Consider the following 15,286-nt stretch of genomic DNA (forward strand, 5'->3'; position numbering starts at 1 on the left):
GTCGCGGACCCGTTTTCAGAGAGAAAAAAAAAATCCTGTTCTTTTATTTTGAAGGGGATTTTTTATGCAACGGTCTATTCACACTCAACAATATTTAGCGTTAATGCCTCGTAATGCTAATATCAGCAGCGGATAAACTGAGAACTATACCTCTGTCAAATGACACTCAGTAGGCGAATTGAAGACATGCCGGATGACAACAGACCACTGCTCGAATTTAGGAAAGTGGTCATTTTACATTACAAATGGACGAATCTACAGATGTAACAAACAGAGCAGTTTTACTGAGAATCTTAACAATAAAAACTCCTTCACATGAAACATCTCAAACAAAAACTCTTAAGATTCACCGATTGAGTATTACTGGATCAAAATATGTGTAAAACAGTATGTCAGCAATTCAAGCAGTCAAGTTCTGATGTACAACACAGCAGATTTGTTCAAATACAATTTTGAGGTATTTGTACCTTCTCCATGATATGCTACTTTGTTTGTCGACTACACTACAATTGAGAGAAATATTGTACTTTTTAATCCCACATCATTTTAAATGTTACTTTGCAGGTTTTTCATGCAAAAAATATATGATCAATTTAAAAACATTACATAGCATAACATTTCAAACGCCATATAAGAGACGCGATCAAGAGGGAAGGGTAGCTTTTACAGGCATGCTTGAGGGGTGGAGAATAAAATGCATTTATTGCTGTACAACTCGTGTGACAAAGTGGGTGAGAACACACCATTTGTCCCATATTACACTGATCTATAGATCTAAACCATGCTTGTCAATTGTTTGTGTACCATACCCACCATGTGTTCTCGAGGTTAAAGGGGGAGGCGCCCAACCATTTCCTCGATTTATACACTGGATGATGTCGTCAGGGATGTCATTGGGTCAAACCAAGTAGGGGGGGGGAGTGGAGTATGTACAGGTAGATTTGTAGGTTAGTTGTGATCTGTTTTACATTGTTGTGAGTGTATAGCAAATTGTAAACTATATCAAATTGTTGGCTACCTAAAGGGGTGCTGTAAGGTATAGCTTTTGACTGTTAACTATTGGAGTCAGTAATTGGTGTCACCTGCACTCATGGTAGGAACTAGATCCTGCTGATAGGAGGCTATATATAAGGAGATGACTTTGGCTGAACAGGAAGAAAGGAAGATTAGTGTGTAGCTGTGTGTGTGTGGTTATGTTACTTTATGTTGAGTTGAGTTTTAGTCAGTTAAAGGGGCCCTCCAAGGATTCAAGTATTGTACATACATAAAGTTAGGTGACCTATGAGAGATAGATAAACAAGAAATAGTCAAAATGGAAGCAGTAGAGGCTGAGATATCCAAATTTTAGAGCATAGAATGCATCAAGCTCCAAAAAATGCTTGATCCTACATTACCCATAATGCTCCATAGCATCTTTTGTTACAGTCCCTGCCACGTAAACGCCTACGTCTTTCAAATCAAATGCTGCCAGTGTGTCATCAGTCACAGAAAATACAAAACAATTGAACTTAGTCTGAGTGGTAATCCTCAGAGTAAATTCTGTGTCACTTTTTTCTTCAACACTAGATGTCAGCCTTGATCACATCACATTTTTTTCTGCAGATACTGTGTCTCCTAACATACTGCCTGGACAGACAGGTTTCTAGACAGACCACAGTGCATGCATGCCGAACTTTGACTTGACATGTCGCCTAACAGTCGTACATTTACATATCCCCCATTCTTGTTTTTCTAAACTCTCTCTCTCTCTCTTGTGACAGGCCTCAACCTGCCCTCTGTGCCTTCTGTGAACTCATGCTAATTCCTGCGCTGTGGTTTGCTGTTTGTGGGGTGTGCCCACTGCACGATTTGATTGGCCTTTTTTTTAGAGACCCTGCAGGTTTGAGGGGGAGCGGGCTCCCACTGGTACCACACAGACAAAGTGGGAGACAGTACAACTCAGATGAGAACAGCTGCAAAGGAGGAAGGAAACCCGAGGGAATGTAGGACGAGAAAGACACATTATGAGACAGAAATATTTGAAGGAGAGAGAGAGGAGTAATATCCCAGTGGGCCTCGGTGGACCCTGCAAACAGGTAGGCGTTACATACTGTAGCTGCTGCAAGGCAAACAACACAAGGGCTCTCTGCTTATTTGTCTGATTGGCTGATTTCTTACAGTAAGCTGATGCCACTTTACTCTTTCATTGGTACTTTACTCAGAAACTTCTGCTGAGAAAAACATGTACAAGCATGTGTGTGTGTGCACGTGTGCTGGTATGTAACCAGTATCTTCTCCTGCTTCTGCTGTTCAGACATGAATAATCGCTCCATCGCCTGGTGGCTGAAACAAATCGGCCTGCCCCAGTATATCAAGGCACTAGAGAGAGAATATTATGGTCTGGAGGTACGTGAATGTGTGAAAATGCATCTGTACGCGCTCGTCGATATCTCTTCTCCGCTTCAATATTCATAACCCTCCATTTCTCCTTATTGCTTTCTCACTCTCCCCGCTTGTGTTTCTCTCCAGGGTTTGCTGAGTGTAACGGACGGAGAGCTGAAGGAATCGGGGGTCGAGGATGCAACACACAGGGAGACCATCCTCAATCAGCTTTCAAGACACCGGCAGAGGCTGGAGCCGCACTCTGGTGACACTCACTGGCCGAGAATTCAATGTTCAAATCTTTGTGAAAATGTTCTAATTAACGGTTTATCAAGTGGAATACATATTGCATGGTATTGCATGTTAGCCCTACAAAGTGACTGAAAGTAAAAGTAAATAAAAAATGTTTCTGATAATTGTTATCATCCCGGCCTGGGTATCGTTTGACATTTTTTAAATATCCATGACATTCAGGTCCCTCACAGAATGCATTCATGTTTTCGCATGGTCCCGTGACATTTCCTGCATCATTCGGTCAAAAGTCTTTTAAACAAACAACTAAATGTCATTCCCATCAGTCTCAGCTGTACTTTGTGTTTAGTGCTAATTAGCAAACTATGATGGTGCACATTCGACCTGATTGACATTGATAGCACTGTCATCGTTGGCATTCTAGCATACTGATGTTAGCATTTAGCTCAAAGCATCACAGTGCCAAAGGTCAGCCTAAATGCTAATGCAACACAGGCTTCCTAAAAAACTGTTTTGCTTAAAGTGGCAATTTCAAAGACTTTGATTTATACTGCTTTAAATTAAATCGTCTAAAATTGGCAATTTTTATTTAAAAATACAACTAAGGAGAAGACAAGTTCAAGTTAATGAAACCGACCAGATATTCAACACCAGCTTTCAGCGTTAACAGACACATTTAGGTCGGTTACTTAAAAAGTTTTCAAGTTAGATACCCATATTGATAATGGAAAAGTATATTAGAGCAGTAGTTGTTGAAATCATTAATGCTTAGCGCTGGCACTTTGTACACGCCTGTTTATGAAGTCAAAACGTTTTACGAAAATGTGTTTTAATTGTTTACTGTCTTGTTCTTGTTTATTGTGATTCAAAGAAGTTGATGAAGTTAAATGTGACAATAGAGAGTAAGGCCTGAATGAATGAAAATGTCATATATAATGTTGTATATAGGCGTTTTTTATATATGCACACCAATTAAAGGAATAGTTCAACATTTTGGGAAATATGCTTATTAGCTTTGTGACTAGGAACAGGTGGGAATATCTGGCTAAAGGTGACTAAAGTTCATTAATTAACATGTTACGTCTCTTTGATTTCAGGTTCATATCTAACGGACGAACATAAGAGTGGTATGGATTTACAGGAGAGCAAACATGCATATTTTCCAAAACGTCAAAGTATTCCTTTAAAATGTCCACGTGTCCTCTCAGGTGTGCAAGTGGCGTGCAGGGTGAGCCGCAAGTACTCCCTGGGGTCGTCTATGGATCTGGTGAGACCACTAAAATTGGCGCAATAGCGCCACAACAACAGTTGACGTCAAAGAAATGAAACAATGCAAGCACGAAACACTGTTTGGGTCTCAACCATTTCCCGGCAGGTGAAGCCGAAGAAGGACCTGTTTCGTCAGAGTGTGCTGCCCCGCCTCCAACGCGTTGATAGGAAACACCGCCTCTCCGCCTCCTGCACCCAGCTCCGCCCCCTGAACGAGGACAACGCTATCAGCGAGGCAGAGCGCTGTCAGGATGGCAAACGCAGGTAAGATGACCTACAATGGGTGGTGTGTGTGTGTGCGCGCGACCCACTTTCTCCAGGTTCGGCTAATAATCAACTAGTGCCTCATAAAATGTCAGTTTGTAAGGTGAAGGTGTACTCACTTGACAATATGAATGAAATGCCTTTAAGGATATAAATCATGATATTTACATTACAGAACAGCTGCTTTTTGATGACTAACACAGTAAACAACACACCTTGGGACTTTGATATTTTGGTCACACTTTGCTCCCCAGTGAGCAGTCAAGGACTGAGTGACAAAGGCCTGTGTGTGTGTGTGTGTGTGTGTGTGTGTTTTGGAAGTTGTTAATCTTGAAGTCGCCCTTAAAAAGGTTTATTGCAGGCTCTCTCTCAGCATTAAAGGGCCAGTTCACCTAAATTACAGAAAGACGTGTTCCCTTTCACTCTCTCCCTGGTGATATTTAACCATGCAGATAGTTTGGGTTTTATGTGTTGAGGTTTGGAGATATCCAAACCTGAGATTTCTGCTGCCACGACCATACAATGCGAGTGATTGGAATTCAGTTTGTGGTCCTGAAAGCACTGAAAATGTACAGCAACTCCCAGAAACAGTTTATTTTGTCTCAGCTGCCAAAGATGTTTATAATTTTACTGAAGCCTGTACTGTGCAGCTGTATTATGTGGAAAACAATATATTGAAGTGCTCAGATTGTGTGAAACAGCAGAAAACATCATCAGGACTTCCCTACTTTGGTATGAACTGATCCAGCAAGAAATGTTCATTTAGCTCTGGTTAGGGCTCCAGACCTTTACTTTTCCACTGCACATAAAACCCAAATAATCTTCATGGCTAGATAATATAATTGGTAGGTGAAACAACACTGTATGAATTTGTAATTTGTGTGAACCAGCCCTTTAATTTAGTTTTAAAAGTTATCTTTCATACATAATTGAGTTATACAAGTGACAAGTACTTTAAGTGTATCAATGGAGGCTGGCTGTCAAGTTCAGGCACATCTCTGCTCACCAGACATAAAGTGCTGAATGCTAAAAGGTTGTAAACTAAACATGTGGGGCTAAGTGAAGTAGATAGTCCCGGTCCTCAGGGCAGTCTCTGATTGGCTGAGAAACGTTTGAAACCAGGTGTAAAAAACCCCACAGATACACACACCTAACCGTACAACAGATTACGATATAATGCTAATTTAAATATTAAATGGTAAGAATTGGTGTGGCTGCTAGTAAGTGTTGTTTCTGACCTGAGACTGTGCGATTTATGGGTACAAGCCACTCCGCACAGCTACCTGTCTGCAGCCAGGTGATGCGTTAGCTCGGCTGTTTGTGTCGGTATCCGAGGAATGCCAGGCAGACAGCCGTGTTTCAGCACCGGGGCGAGGGGAAGAGAGAGCGCGAGAGAGAGAGCGAGAGAGAAACTTGTGGGAACTCGTCTGAAAGCGAAGAAGAGGAGAAGGGAGGGAGGGGAGCAGCTGGGAGGGACCGACGGGGAGACGACCTCAATGTTGCAACTCCAGCTGCAGCTGTTGTTTGGCGGTGATAATTCGGACCACAAATCGTTAAAAGCATGTCCGGGTCGGGCGAGCTGTGAAGAGGACCGAGAGGTAGGACCGACTGTTGACTTTATCTTAACGCGAGACTTTCGATACAGTTCTTGACCGTTAATTTAACTTTCGGTGTGCAGTAAATGGCTTTATGAACACGTATGACCTAGTTCTGACGTATAGAGCTGTTAAAATCCTCACTGTTTAGTCTTTAATGTAATAGAGAAAAGAAGTCGTCAGTCTGTCGTTTTCTTCTTCTTACCTGTAGCAGTAGAGTCGACTACCTGTTGCACAATCTTGACTCATAAGAGAAACACGAAACCAGTTGAATGTAACAATTATATTACAGTTGGCTATCAGCGTTAGCGCTATTATACAGAGTTATACCATTTGGCTGGTGAAGCTCAATACAATGGTGTGAAACATGGCTAAATGTGGTGTCAGGTTATTTGTCTCTATCGTGGCTCTGCAGCACATTGCTCAGGTGTTTCTGTTGTGCTGCCCGGACCAACGCCCCTCAGACAGGATGTTGCACGCTCTCTTTCCTCGTAACAAATGTCACAGCTGTGATTTATCTGAATGTGTTTTTATGTGTGTGCGTGTGTGTGTGTGTGTGTGTGTCTGGCAGTGTTGTGGTTTATTAAATTGTGAACATTGTGTTTAAAATGTTTTAAAGAGGTGCTGTTTCAACGTTTATGGTGTTTTGGATTCTTAAGTTTGTGGTGGTTTTTTGATTTTTTTTTAATCTTGCCTTTAATTATAATAATACATTTTATTTACAGTGTTTTTTTCCTGATCATCTGACACTTAACATGACGATTTAGGTCACTAAAAACTGTACACAACACAATACAAGGGCAGAATAGTAGTGTAGAGTCGAGCTAATCACTCGATTAGTTAATCAACACTTAATTAATCAGCAACTAATTTGATAACATCAGTTTTCTTTTCAGAATTTGCTGTTTTTTAATCATATGTGATATTAAACTGAATATATTTGGGTTTGTTAGTCAGACAAAATAAGCAAGATGAAGACACAGCCTTGGATTTTTACAGTGCTATTGAGGACACCGGGGTAATGTTGTTGTTTTCTAAGTATGGAGGATTTAACAACCTTGGGGGACTTAATAACATTCTACAGTTAAAAACATGCATGTGGTGGGCGTGTAGTCATTCCTTTATTTTTACACTTGATGTGATCAAAGATTCAGTATTTCTCCCCTAAAAATGTCTGTCTGGTAGCATTGAGACAGCATTTAATCATTTATGTTGATATATGATTGTAAGAGTTAAGCCTATAAACTTAAACACAACTAGTTCATAGGCCATTGATACCCAGATAACCTTTGAAGCACAGCTCTAAATTTTGCTGAAAATATATTTCACCATTAAATTCAAGAAATGAAATATAAAAAAACTGCAAATTTAACTTATTTAGACTTTTGTTTTGGTGCCTGGGGGCCTCATGACTTCAGTGTTTCTAAAATGTTGGTATGACTCTGTCTGTGTGATAACAGGCGGCCTGTTATGGCTGGATTTGTAAAAAATGAGTTTATGGGGTTTATTTTTACTGCATCACAAGCTACACGGCCTCCAAAATGACCATGAAGTTGAATCAACAGCATTCTGAAACAGTTTTAATCAACACTAAATATGATACCCCTCATGAATGTCGGATTTATTGCAGAACTGTTGACCGAAGTAGTTTTTGTACCTAAATAAATTAGCAAATCAGTGTAATTAGAAGTATCAAAGTGTGTGTTTGTGTTGTGCTTCAGTGGATGTTGTATAATTAGTAGTTGTATTCAGGGTCACAGCAGGGTAAACAAGTAAGTGTCACACCACCGTTTGTGCATGTCCCTCCAGCAATCCCTGAACACATGATTTGTTCCACATTGTTAACCCATGTTAGAACACAGCGAGAGGCAGACGTGGATTTGCTAGAGTGGCTAATAGCTCATGTGATGGCTGAGGGTTATCTTGTTGAGCGGTCCTGCTGTGACTTCATCTGTTAGCCTTGTGTTTACAGAAACAGGAAGGTGGAAACTTGGGGAGGAAGGAAAGAGGAAAAAGAGGCCCGCTATTAAAAGGCCCTCAGTTTTTTTTTTGTGCCGTTAATGACGGGTCCAGACCTTGGCAGTGGCCTTCCATCCTTGTACTATTCATGTTTAAAAGAAAAACATTGCACCGTGATCTGTGACTCCCTATTGTTGAGTTTAGTAGCTCCAAAATCATCTCTTCTCTCTTGTTTTTCAGCAAGAGGAGGAGCGTCAGCGCATACTTCAGCCAGCTGAAGGTAAGAGGTTAAGCTTCTCCGTCTCTCACTAGCCCTCTGTAGCTGCCTCTCTGAAAACATGCAGAGTAACTGGGCGTATTGTGGTCCTTGCAGGTGTTTGGCGGTCGGAGAGACATGGACTCATTAAAGAAGGAGCTGGAGGAGGAGCTGAAGCTCAGCACCGATGACCCGACAAGCCATGCATGGTTCCACGGGCCGCTGAGCCGAGAGGTGCTCAAAGGACCATACTGTTCTCGCTGTGTTTGCACTTCAACACCACATTTTTACACACACAAGCTGAAGGAATAGAAGCCATTTTGGCTTTCTTGTGTTGCGTTAGATGAGATTAATACCACTCTCTCATCTATAGAGGCAGATTAACTTTCGACAGAGCCAGGCTAGTCGTTTTCCCTTGTGTCCAGTATTTATGCTGAGCTAAACTTTTGGCAAACGTTTCATACACAGTTGCCAGGTTATTTGGTACACATAGCTAAAACCAATGCTTGCTTCGTGAAGGTGTTGATTAACTTAACCTGCTGACTTGTCTCCAGGCTGCAGAGTCTTTGTTTGAGAGGAACGGAGACTTCCTGGTCCGAGACTCGAGCTCTTCCCCCGGCGACTACGTTTTGAGCTGCTTTTGGAAGGACGGGCCCATGCACTTTAAGATTATACGAGTGATCCTTCGTCCCAAAAAGGTATGTCTAAGTTATGCTTCTCCACGTGCTGCTAGTGAGGAATAATGGATGCATTCTTTAAATTATTTATGTAGCTACAATGCCAACTTTTCACTGGTCTCAGCTTCTTCAATGTGAGGATTTTCTGCATTTTATATCACTGGTTAATTGAATCTTTATGGGTTTTTGAGTGTCGGTCGACAAAACAGGTGATTTGAAGATGTCACCTTGGTCTCGGGAACTCACAATTGGCTCTTTTTTCCCCTCCCTAAATTTTTCTAGACAAAACAATTCTTCAAATAATCTTAAAAAATAACCAAAAACTATTTAATATTTAAAGAAGATATGTTTTAAATGGATTTTATGTGAAAATCCTCAAACCCCCAAAACAATCTTTTGTTTATTTAAACACCCAACTTCTGTACGTTGCTCTGAAACGTTTGTAGCTTTTTAGCTGCAGTCAGCTTTGATTCCCATTGTTTACAGTAAATGACTCCAATGGATGTCGGTACAAATAGAAAAATATCAAAGCGTCCATCGTAACTTCTCAAATCACACCTGGAGTGTAATCTACTTCTCCACCGGTTGGTCTGTATGTTCAGTATGTTTCAATCTCTCACTCTCAAAATACACTCTACTCACTATATAATCTATGTGGCACCGTTGCCCCCTCATAGCTCTAAAAAATTCAGGCAGAAATACTTGGCCATCAATTGAATAAGTCATGAGTGTTTGGAGCATACTGAGCATGCAGAAGAGGGATTTGAGACATTTTTGATGCTTTTAAAAAACAAATTCTGTGACTCAGGGTCACTATGTTAACTACAATGAGTCTGAGCTGACTTCCACAAAGCTGCAAGCCACAATAGCCACCTTTCTAGCCTCTGAGTGGTGAGTATCTGTTACTAAAAAGATGGATTTTTGTCGGACTATTCGTGTAAAAGCTCTGCTTGGTATATTCTGTCTGTGTGACAGGGCTACACTCGGGAGCTGTTCCAGTTTGAGGAGGATCGCTTTGACAGCGTTCCCTCTCTGATCCGGTTCTATGTGGGCGGGCGTCTGCCCATCTCCCAGGCCTCTGGCGCTGTGATCTATCACCCAATCACACGGACCCTTCCTCTGCGGGTCATCATCGAGCGACGTGGAGAGCCCACAAGCGGCAGCAGTGGTGCAGAGAAAGAAAGGCACACTCTGGCCAACAAAAGGCGCAGCTTCAGTTCTGAACACACCGACAGACTGCACGCCATCAATCCACTGCTAAGGTGGGAGGACGTCTGGTGAAATGTAGTCCAGTCACAAATTCAAATAAACCTTCTCAAGAACTGTATTTTATGCGTGGCAGGAGTGGAAGTCAGCCTGCGAACTTGGAGAACGTTGGACGCAGACCGTTACTTCAGTCTGCACAGTCTGACGGCAACCTACGAACTGGTACGTCATACATGCATGTGTCTGTCACCGCTAACCCGTAATGGCCACTGGATGCAGCTCTGTCGCAGTATTGTATTTCCAGAATTGAAGAAACAGGATTCTGCGACACCGTCTTGTTTATCTTTCACCTTCCCGCTGTCACTCTTCCTCATTCAGGCGTTCCACAGAACACTCCTTCGAAGGACACTGACCCCGCCCCCATCTCCCCAGTGTTTCGCACAGGCAGTGAACCCCTGCTGAGCCCTCGACCACGACACACGCGCCCCTCCCATCCAGGTGACAATGACAAGCATACAGACTTTTATTCATGGTCTGATGACAGAAAGAACAGCAGATATTTATTGCACGGCCAATAACTATTTTTGTCTGACCCTGCCATAATACACAATGTGTGGGTTTTAGCAACCTGAAGTAAGTTTTCGTTCTACAATTGATATTATGTTAGGACCCAACTCGAGCACGAGAGGCACTTTTAATTAACAGAATTTAGAGCGTGGGAAATGAAACACTTAATTTTAAGGGTCTGATACTAATTAAAGGGTAAAAAAGAGACAAAGTTCTCAATTTTCAGAGAAATTTCCTTGAAAGAAGAATTGTATTCCATTATATATAATATAATTGAACAGCTAATTATATGAAATGCTTATAATGAAACAGAAAATTAGAGACTTCCTAGGGGTGGAGGTGTTTTATGACTTTCACTTAAAATCTCAGTATTTCTAAGATCCTGGTTATGACCTCTTGGTACAGAAGGTACTAGTTACAGGTCAGAAACTTCACACAGGACGGTGGTAACAGCATCCTGTTGTGTATTCTGACTATTTCACTTGAACCTTTCTGGAACTTGTGTGAGAGTCAGCAGCTTAAACGTTTAAGTACCATAGCAGCGCCTCTTCTAAATACGGAGACTGCCAAAGACACAGACGCATAACTCCCTCCTCCGTCCCTGCAGGTGGTGGTGTAACTTTGCGAGGTTCAGATGGACAGCTGCACCCCAGAGCTCCTCCTAAACCTCTCAGGGTCTCCACAGTGTTTGCCAATAGCATCCCTCCCCCACCCACTGGCCGGAACGTTGACCCCTCCTCTTTCTACGACGAGCTGGTCATCCAGGTAAAGAACTCATCGCAAACCACAGCTCGACGGCTCATGTTTTTATACGTCATCGCTCTTTCTGTTCAGTGAAATGTGTCCTTATCCTCCATGGAGAGTTCGTGTCCTCTTGCTGTTGTGTCCAGGTGCCACAGGCCCGACAGAAAGGTCATGTGGACCGACTGCGTGCCGAGGAGAAGTGGCAGAGCCGCGCCCGCCTCACAGAGACTTCCTTTGGCTTTCTGGAGGCAGAGAATAGCGAAGCGTCGTCACAGCCGCCGCCGTTGCTGCCGCAGAAGAAGAGGGCAGAGGAAGTGGAAGACTGGCATTTTGAAAAGCCACATGTTTGTATAACATAGTTTATTTTTCCCGTCTCTCGGTTTATAGTTTCCAGTGTTTTGCAAGTATTAGCTTCTTAATCACGAACTATGTAAACGCCACACGGTTCGTGACTGTGAAATAACTTGATCATTGCACACCACAAAGGGTCTGCTGTGTACTGACGTTGTCGTATCCATCTTACTCCATCACAGGTGGAGTCGGTCTCGTGTTTCCAGTTGGATCAATTTGAATCGCTTCTCTTGCCGGAGAACAACCGGCCTCTTGATCCCGGCGTCATTCTGACGCTCAAAGAGCTCTTCAACCGCTCAAACGCCGACGCTACAGCTCTGCACATGCTCAGTGTCGACTGCCAGGTAGCTCTCAAATCGTCTCGCGTCAGAATCTATATACGTTTTCATTTGTTACGTTTGCACTCCTGATAAATGCAAAACAAAGGTGAGACATTATCAAATGCAAATAGTAGGCTAATGCTTCACTATTCTGAGTGATTCATATTCAGGTCACGCATTGTTCATAATGACCAATGTGTTGCAGGTAGCACGCATTGTTGGGGTGACTGCTGAACAGAAGACGATCATGGGAGTTGGATCAGGGCTGGAGCTCGTCACTTTGCCACACGGACGCCAGCTACGACAGGATTTGTTGGAAAGGTGCAACTGACAATTTAAGAGTTTATTCACACAACAACAAAAAGCATATTTCCTCACATAGTGGTATCCAGCCATGCAGATATCTTTGTTTGAATTTGTCCAGGTTGTACGGTATTTCTGATCGCTGACTTCACTGTAAACAATGCATGTGAATGTGGTTAATGGTCCATTAACCACATTGTTCTGGTTGGACTCCGGATAGCTAGAAGTGAGAACCCCCCCCCCCCCCCCCCCCCAGCTGCGTCCTTTTTCAATCTTCTACCCTCTCACACCTCTAATCTATACATTTTTCATTTTTTAGGCATCATCTAATTGCACTGGCAGTCGCAGTGGACATCCTAGGCTGCACAGGGACTGTGAGCCAAAGGGCGAACGCTTTACATAAATTTATCTTATTGGCTCAGGCCCTGAAAGAATACGCTCACAACCTCTACTCCTTCTCAGCTGTGATGAAGGCTCTAGAGTTCCCTCAGGTAATATGCTTGGTTATTCACTGTGATAACACGGCAGCAATCCCGTCAAATGAAACGAGTGGCATATAGTATGCCATGAGAACTGTCATTCTGTAGTACGTTATACAAAATAACATAAAAAGTCATGGTATGCCATTGCAAATGTCTATAGTATGCTTTTAAAAGGCATAGGATACTATATCATAAAAGGTCATTGTACAGTATGCAATGAAAAATGTCATATGACAGTGTGACATGCATTGATTTTTTTCAATGCATTTAAATGGCATATTTTTCTTAGTATAGTATGCTATATACATTTTGTTTATAAACAGTTATAGTATAGAGTGCCATAAAAAGTCATATCATTGAAATGGTATAGTATGTCATAAGAAATGCAGTAAAAAGGTCATAGTATAGTATGCACAAAAATATCATTAAAAGTTTATAGCATTTCATAATAAATGTTAAAAAAATGTCATCCTATAGTATGTCATAAAGTGTTATAATATAAAATAATATGATATTTGTGCATGCAGATAATGCGACTGGAGATGACGTGGCGAGCACTTAGAAGGAACCACACGGAGTCAGCAGTTTTATTTGAGAAGAAACTGAAACCCTTCATGAACTTGCTGAACGATGGAGACGGTGAGTGCTGCTGTTTGAGACACGGATGCATCACAGAGCACCTGAAAGGAGCTGCAGCCACTTTGTTTGTGTCCAATTTTAAAATTGATAGATTGAGTTTCTACAAATGAAATTGATCTGACTTCATGCTGCTCCCTCTGGAGCCACTAAATGCTTTACTTTCAAAAAAATACTTTGATGGATAAAATTCCCACTTTTTAAGTAGCACATGTACTGCATGGAGTCTTATGTGCGTCTGTTTTTCTGTAGTCTCTGTAGTCCAGGGTCCCATCGCCGTGCCACACCTGGTTCCTCTGCTGATGGTGATGGAGGGAGACGACCCGGTGGAGAACAGTGAGCGAGGCTGTCAGCTTCTCTACGATGTCCTCCAGTCGGCTCGCAGTGCCGCGCTGCATGCGCAAGATTATCGGCAGCACGCACAGTCTCTGCTCACAGGTACACGCACGCATGTTGCAGTAATGTCTTCTCTTCTTGTAGACGGTTACAGACAAATGGGCCTCACAACATCACTCTATTCTTATCCTAAATCTTTGCTTTTTGTCTGTGAGGTTGGTTTGCACAAATGTCAGCTTCACCAATTCTCTCTTAATTGCCCAACTTGTCATAACCTGATGAATGTAACCGGTTGTTGAGGTGTGAGTTACAGTATTGGGATTTGATAATTAGCATAAATAACAACTCTAAATTGCTGTATAAGGGGAACTGTTCTGCTCTGTTTAGGCAAGTTTAATTGACAAATGTAAAAAGATGAATTTCCTAACAATGAAAGATGAATATAAATGACCATGCCAAAATATGCCAATTAAATACTAAAATCTAGAAAGATTGCGACCCACAAATTGGCAAACCTAAGACGCTGATATGGTGAACAGAATATTTATTTTGCATGACTTTATTTTAGTTACGGTAAATGTAATTATTTTATAGTACTCAGTTATTTTATTATAGTATGATGCCTTAATCTGAATGAATTTGTGACAGAAATCCTAATTAAATAAACAAGTTAGACCAAAATATAAACGAGTGTAGTATACTAGTATTCTGTACATGACTTGTGCGACAGGTCTGGAACACTTTTGTTTGTACTGAGGAGAAAATTGGTGACGGCAACAAACTCTTAAATCATTCATAGCGTCACTCAAGAACAAATCTGTTTGTCTGAGTGCTTCCTACATGAGGCCTGTTTGTACTTCCTGCCAGAGCAAGTGTGTTCACTCTTTATTACAAAGTACGTGCATTGTGACGTTGATGTGAATCTGATCCGATGGCCGTCACATTGCTCCAGCAGGAAGCTGGGAGCCGGTCCCTGAGCTGCTGGAGGTTTTCCGGACAGAGTTCGCCCTGCGTATGTTCTGGGGGCAGGCGGGGGCAGCGGCCGACAGAGAGGAGCGCTACGAGAAGTTTGACAAGATTCTTTGTGTACTCTCGGATAAACTGGAACCCGTGGAAATCAGCCCACAGCAACCAGACCCTCTAACCTGAGCCTGCGGGGTCCGTTTCACCAAGTGAAAGGTGAACGTCAGCACTTTCACCAGCGGAAAGAAAGAGGAAAGTGAAATGTTTTTAGTTGAGCCTTGGGGCGTTGCGGGTCTCACCCCTGAGGTCACTCGGACATAAAAGGAAAAGTTATTTTTGAGTGAGATACTTTCAAGCTCGTCAACTTTAACTTGTAAAGGAATGAGTTGTGTCTTGAACGTGTGGGCCCTGTGCAGTCTTTTACTGTGAAAAAGAGCTGCGTTGGATTCAGAAAATCTGGAACAGTTTACCCCAAAAACTATCTGTTAACTTCTTGAAATGTGCATTTCTCATACTCAGACAGTGTTATCAATCCACACCACTCTGATACTTGAGATTCAAAAGGATCAACACGAGTGAAACCGCGTTAGCGCCCTTTGTACACGACCTGCTGCTGTAAGGGACCACACTGGGAATTGTTTTGCATTTGTTTCTAATGCAATAAATGTATGTTGCATGTTTGCATGTAATGTTTCTCACAAATGACACTGTAAAGAAACAAAGACGAGAAAAGATTCTTTTTTTC

The 15,286-nt window shown here is 42.1% G+C and overlaps 1 protein-coding gene across 2 annotated transcripts; it reads left to right on the plus strand.

The window, feature by feature from the left end:
* Positions 1–1,912: 1,912 nt before the first annotated feature.
* On the plus strand, positions 1,913–15,245 carry sh2d3a (SH2 domain containing 3A). 2 transcript variants are annotated; one of them, XM_079278170.1, is made up of 20 exons: positions 1,913–2,075; positions 2,294–2,385; positions 2,509–2,626; positions 3,711–3,740; positions 3,822–3,880; positions 3,989–4,146; positions 7,941–7,980; positions 8,074–8,190; positions 8,511–8,654; positions 9,609–9,895; positions 9,976–10,061; positions 10,218–10,337; positions 11,014–11,171; positions 11,297–11,494; positions 11,684–11,845; positions 12,027–12,142; positions 12,444–12,615; positions 13,134–13,245; positions 13,495–13,680; positions 14,531–15,245. In XM_079278170.1, the coding sequence occupies exons 2-20, from the start codon at positions 2,296–2,298 to the stop codon at positions 14,725–14,727; spliced, it is 2,550 nt and encodes an 849-aa protein (XP_079134296.1). In that variant the 5' UTR covers positions 1,913–2,075; positions 2,294–2,295; the 3' UTR covers positions 14,728–15,245. The 2 variants fall into 2 exon arrangements, with proteins under 2 accessions (XP_079134296.1, XP_079134297.1); XM_079278171.1 differs by having other exon boundaries at positions 14,534–15,245.
* The last annotated feature ends 41 nt before the right edge of the window (positions 15,246–15,286 follow it).

The sequence above is a fragment of the Melanostigma gelatinosum genome (assembly GCF_949748355.1).
Source record: "Melanostigma gelatinosum genome assembly, chromosome: 11".
NCBI classification, from domain to species: domain Eukaryota; kingdom Metazoa; phylum Chordata; class Actinopteri; order Perciformes; family Zoarcidae; genus Melanostigma; species Melanostigma gelatinosum.

Excerpts from the sequence above, each read along its gene's own strand:
- sh2d3a (XM_079278170.1), top strand. The coding sequence starts at position 2,296 with ATGAATAATCGCTCCATCGCCTGGTGGCTGAAACAAATCGGCCTGCCC. Across the intron at positions 2,386-2,508 it reads GAGAATATTATGGTCTGGAG|GGTTTGCTGAGTGTAACGGA; the intron begins GTACGTGAATGT and ends GTTTCTCTCCAG. Across the intron at positions 4,147-7,940 it reads TGTCAGGATGGCAAACGCAG|CAAGAGGAGGAGCGTCAGCG; the intron begins GTAAGATGACCT and ends CTTGTTTTTCAG.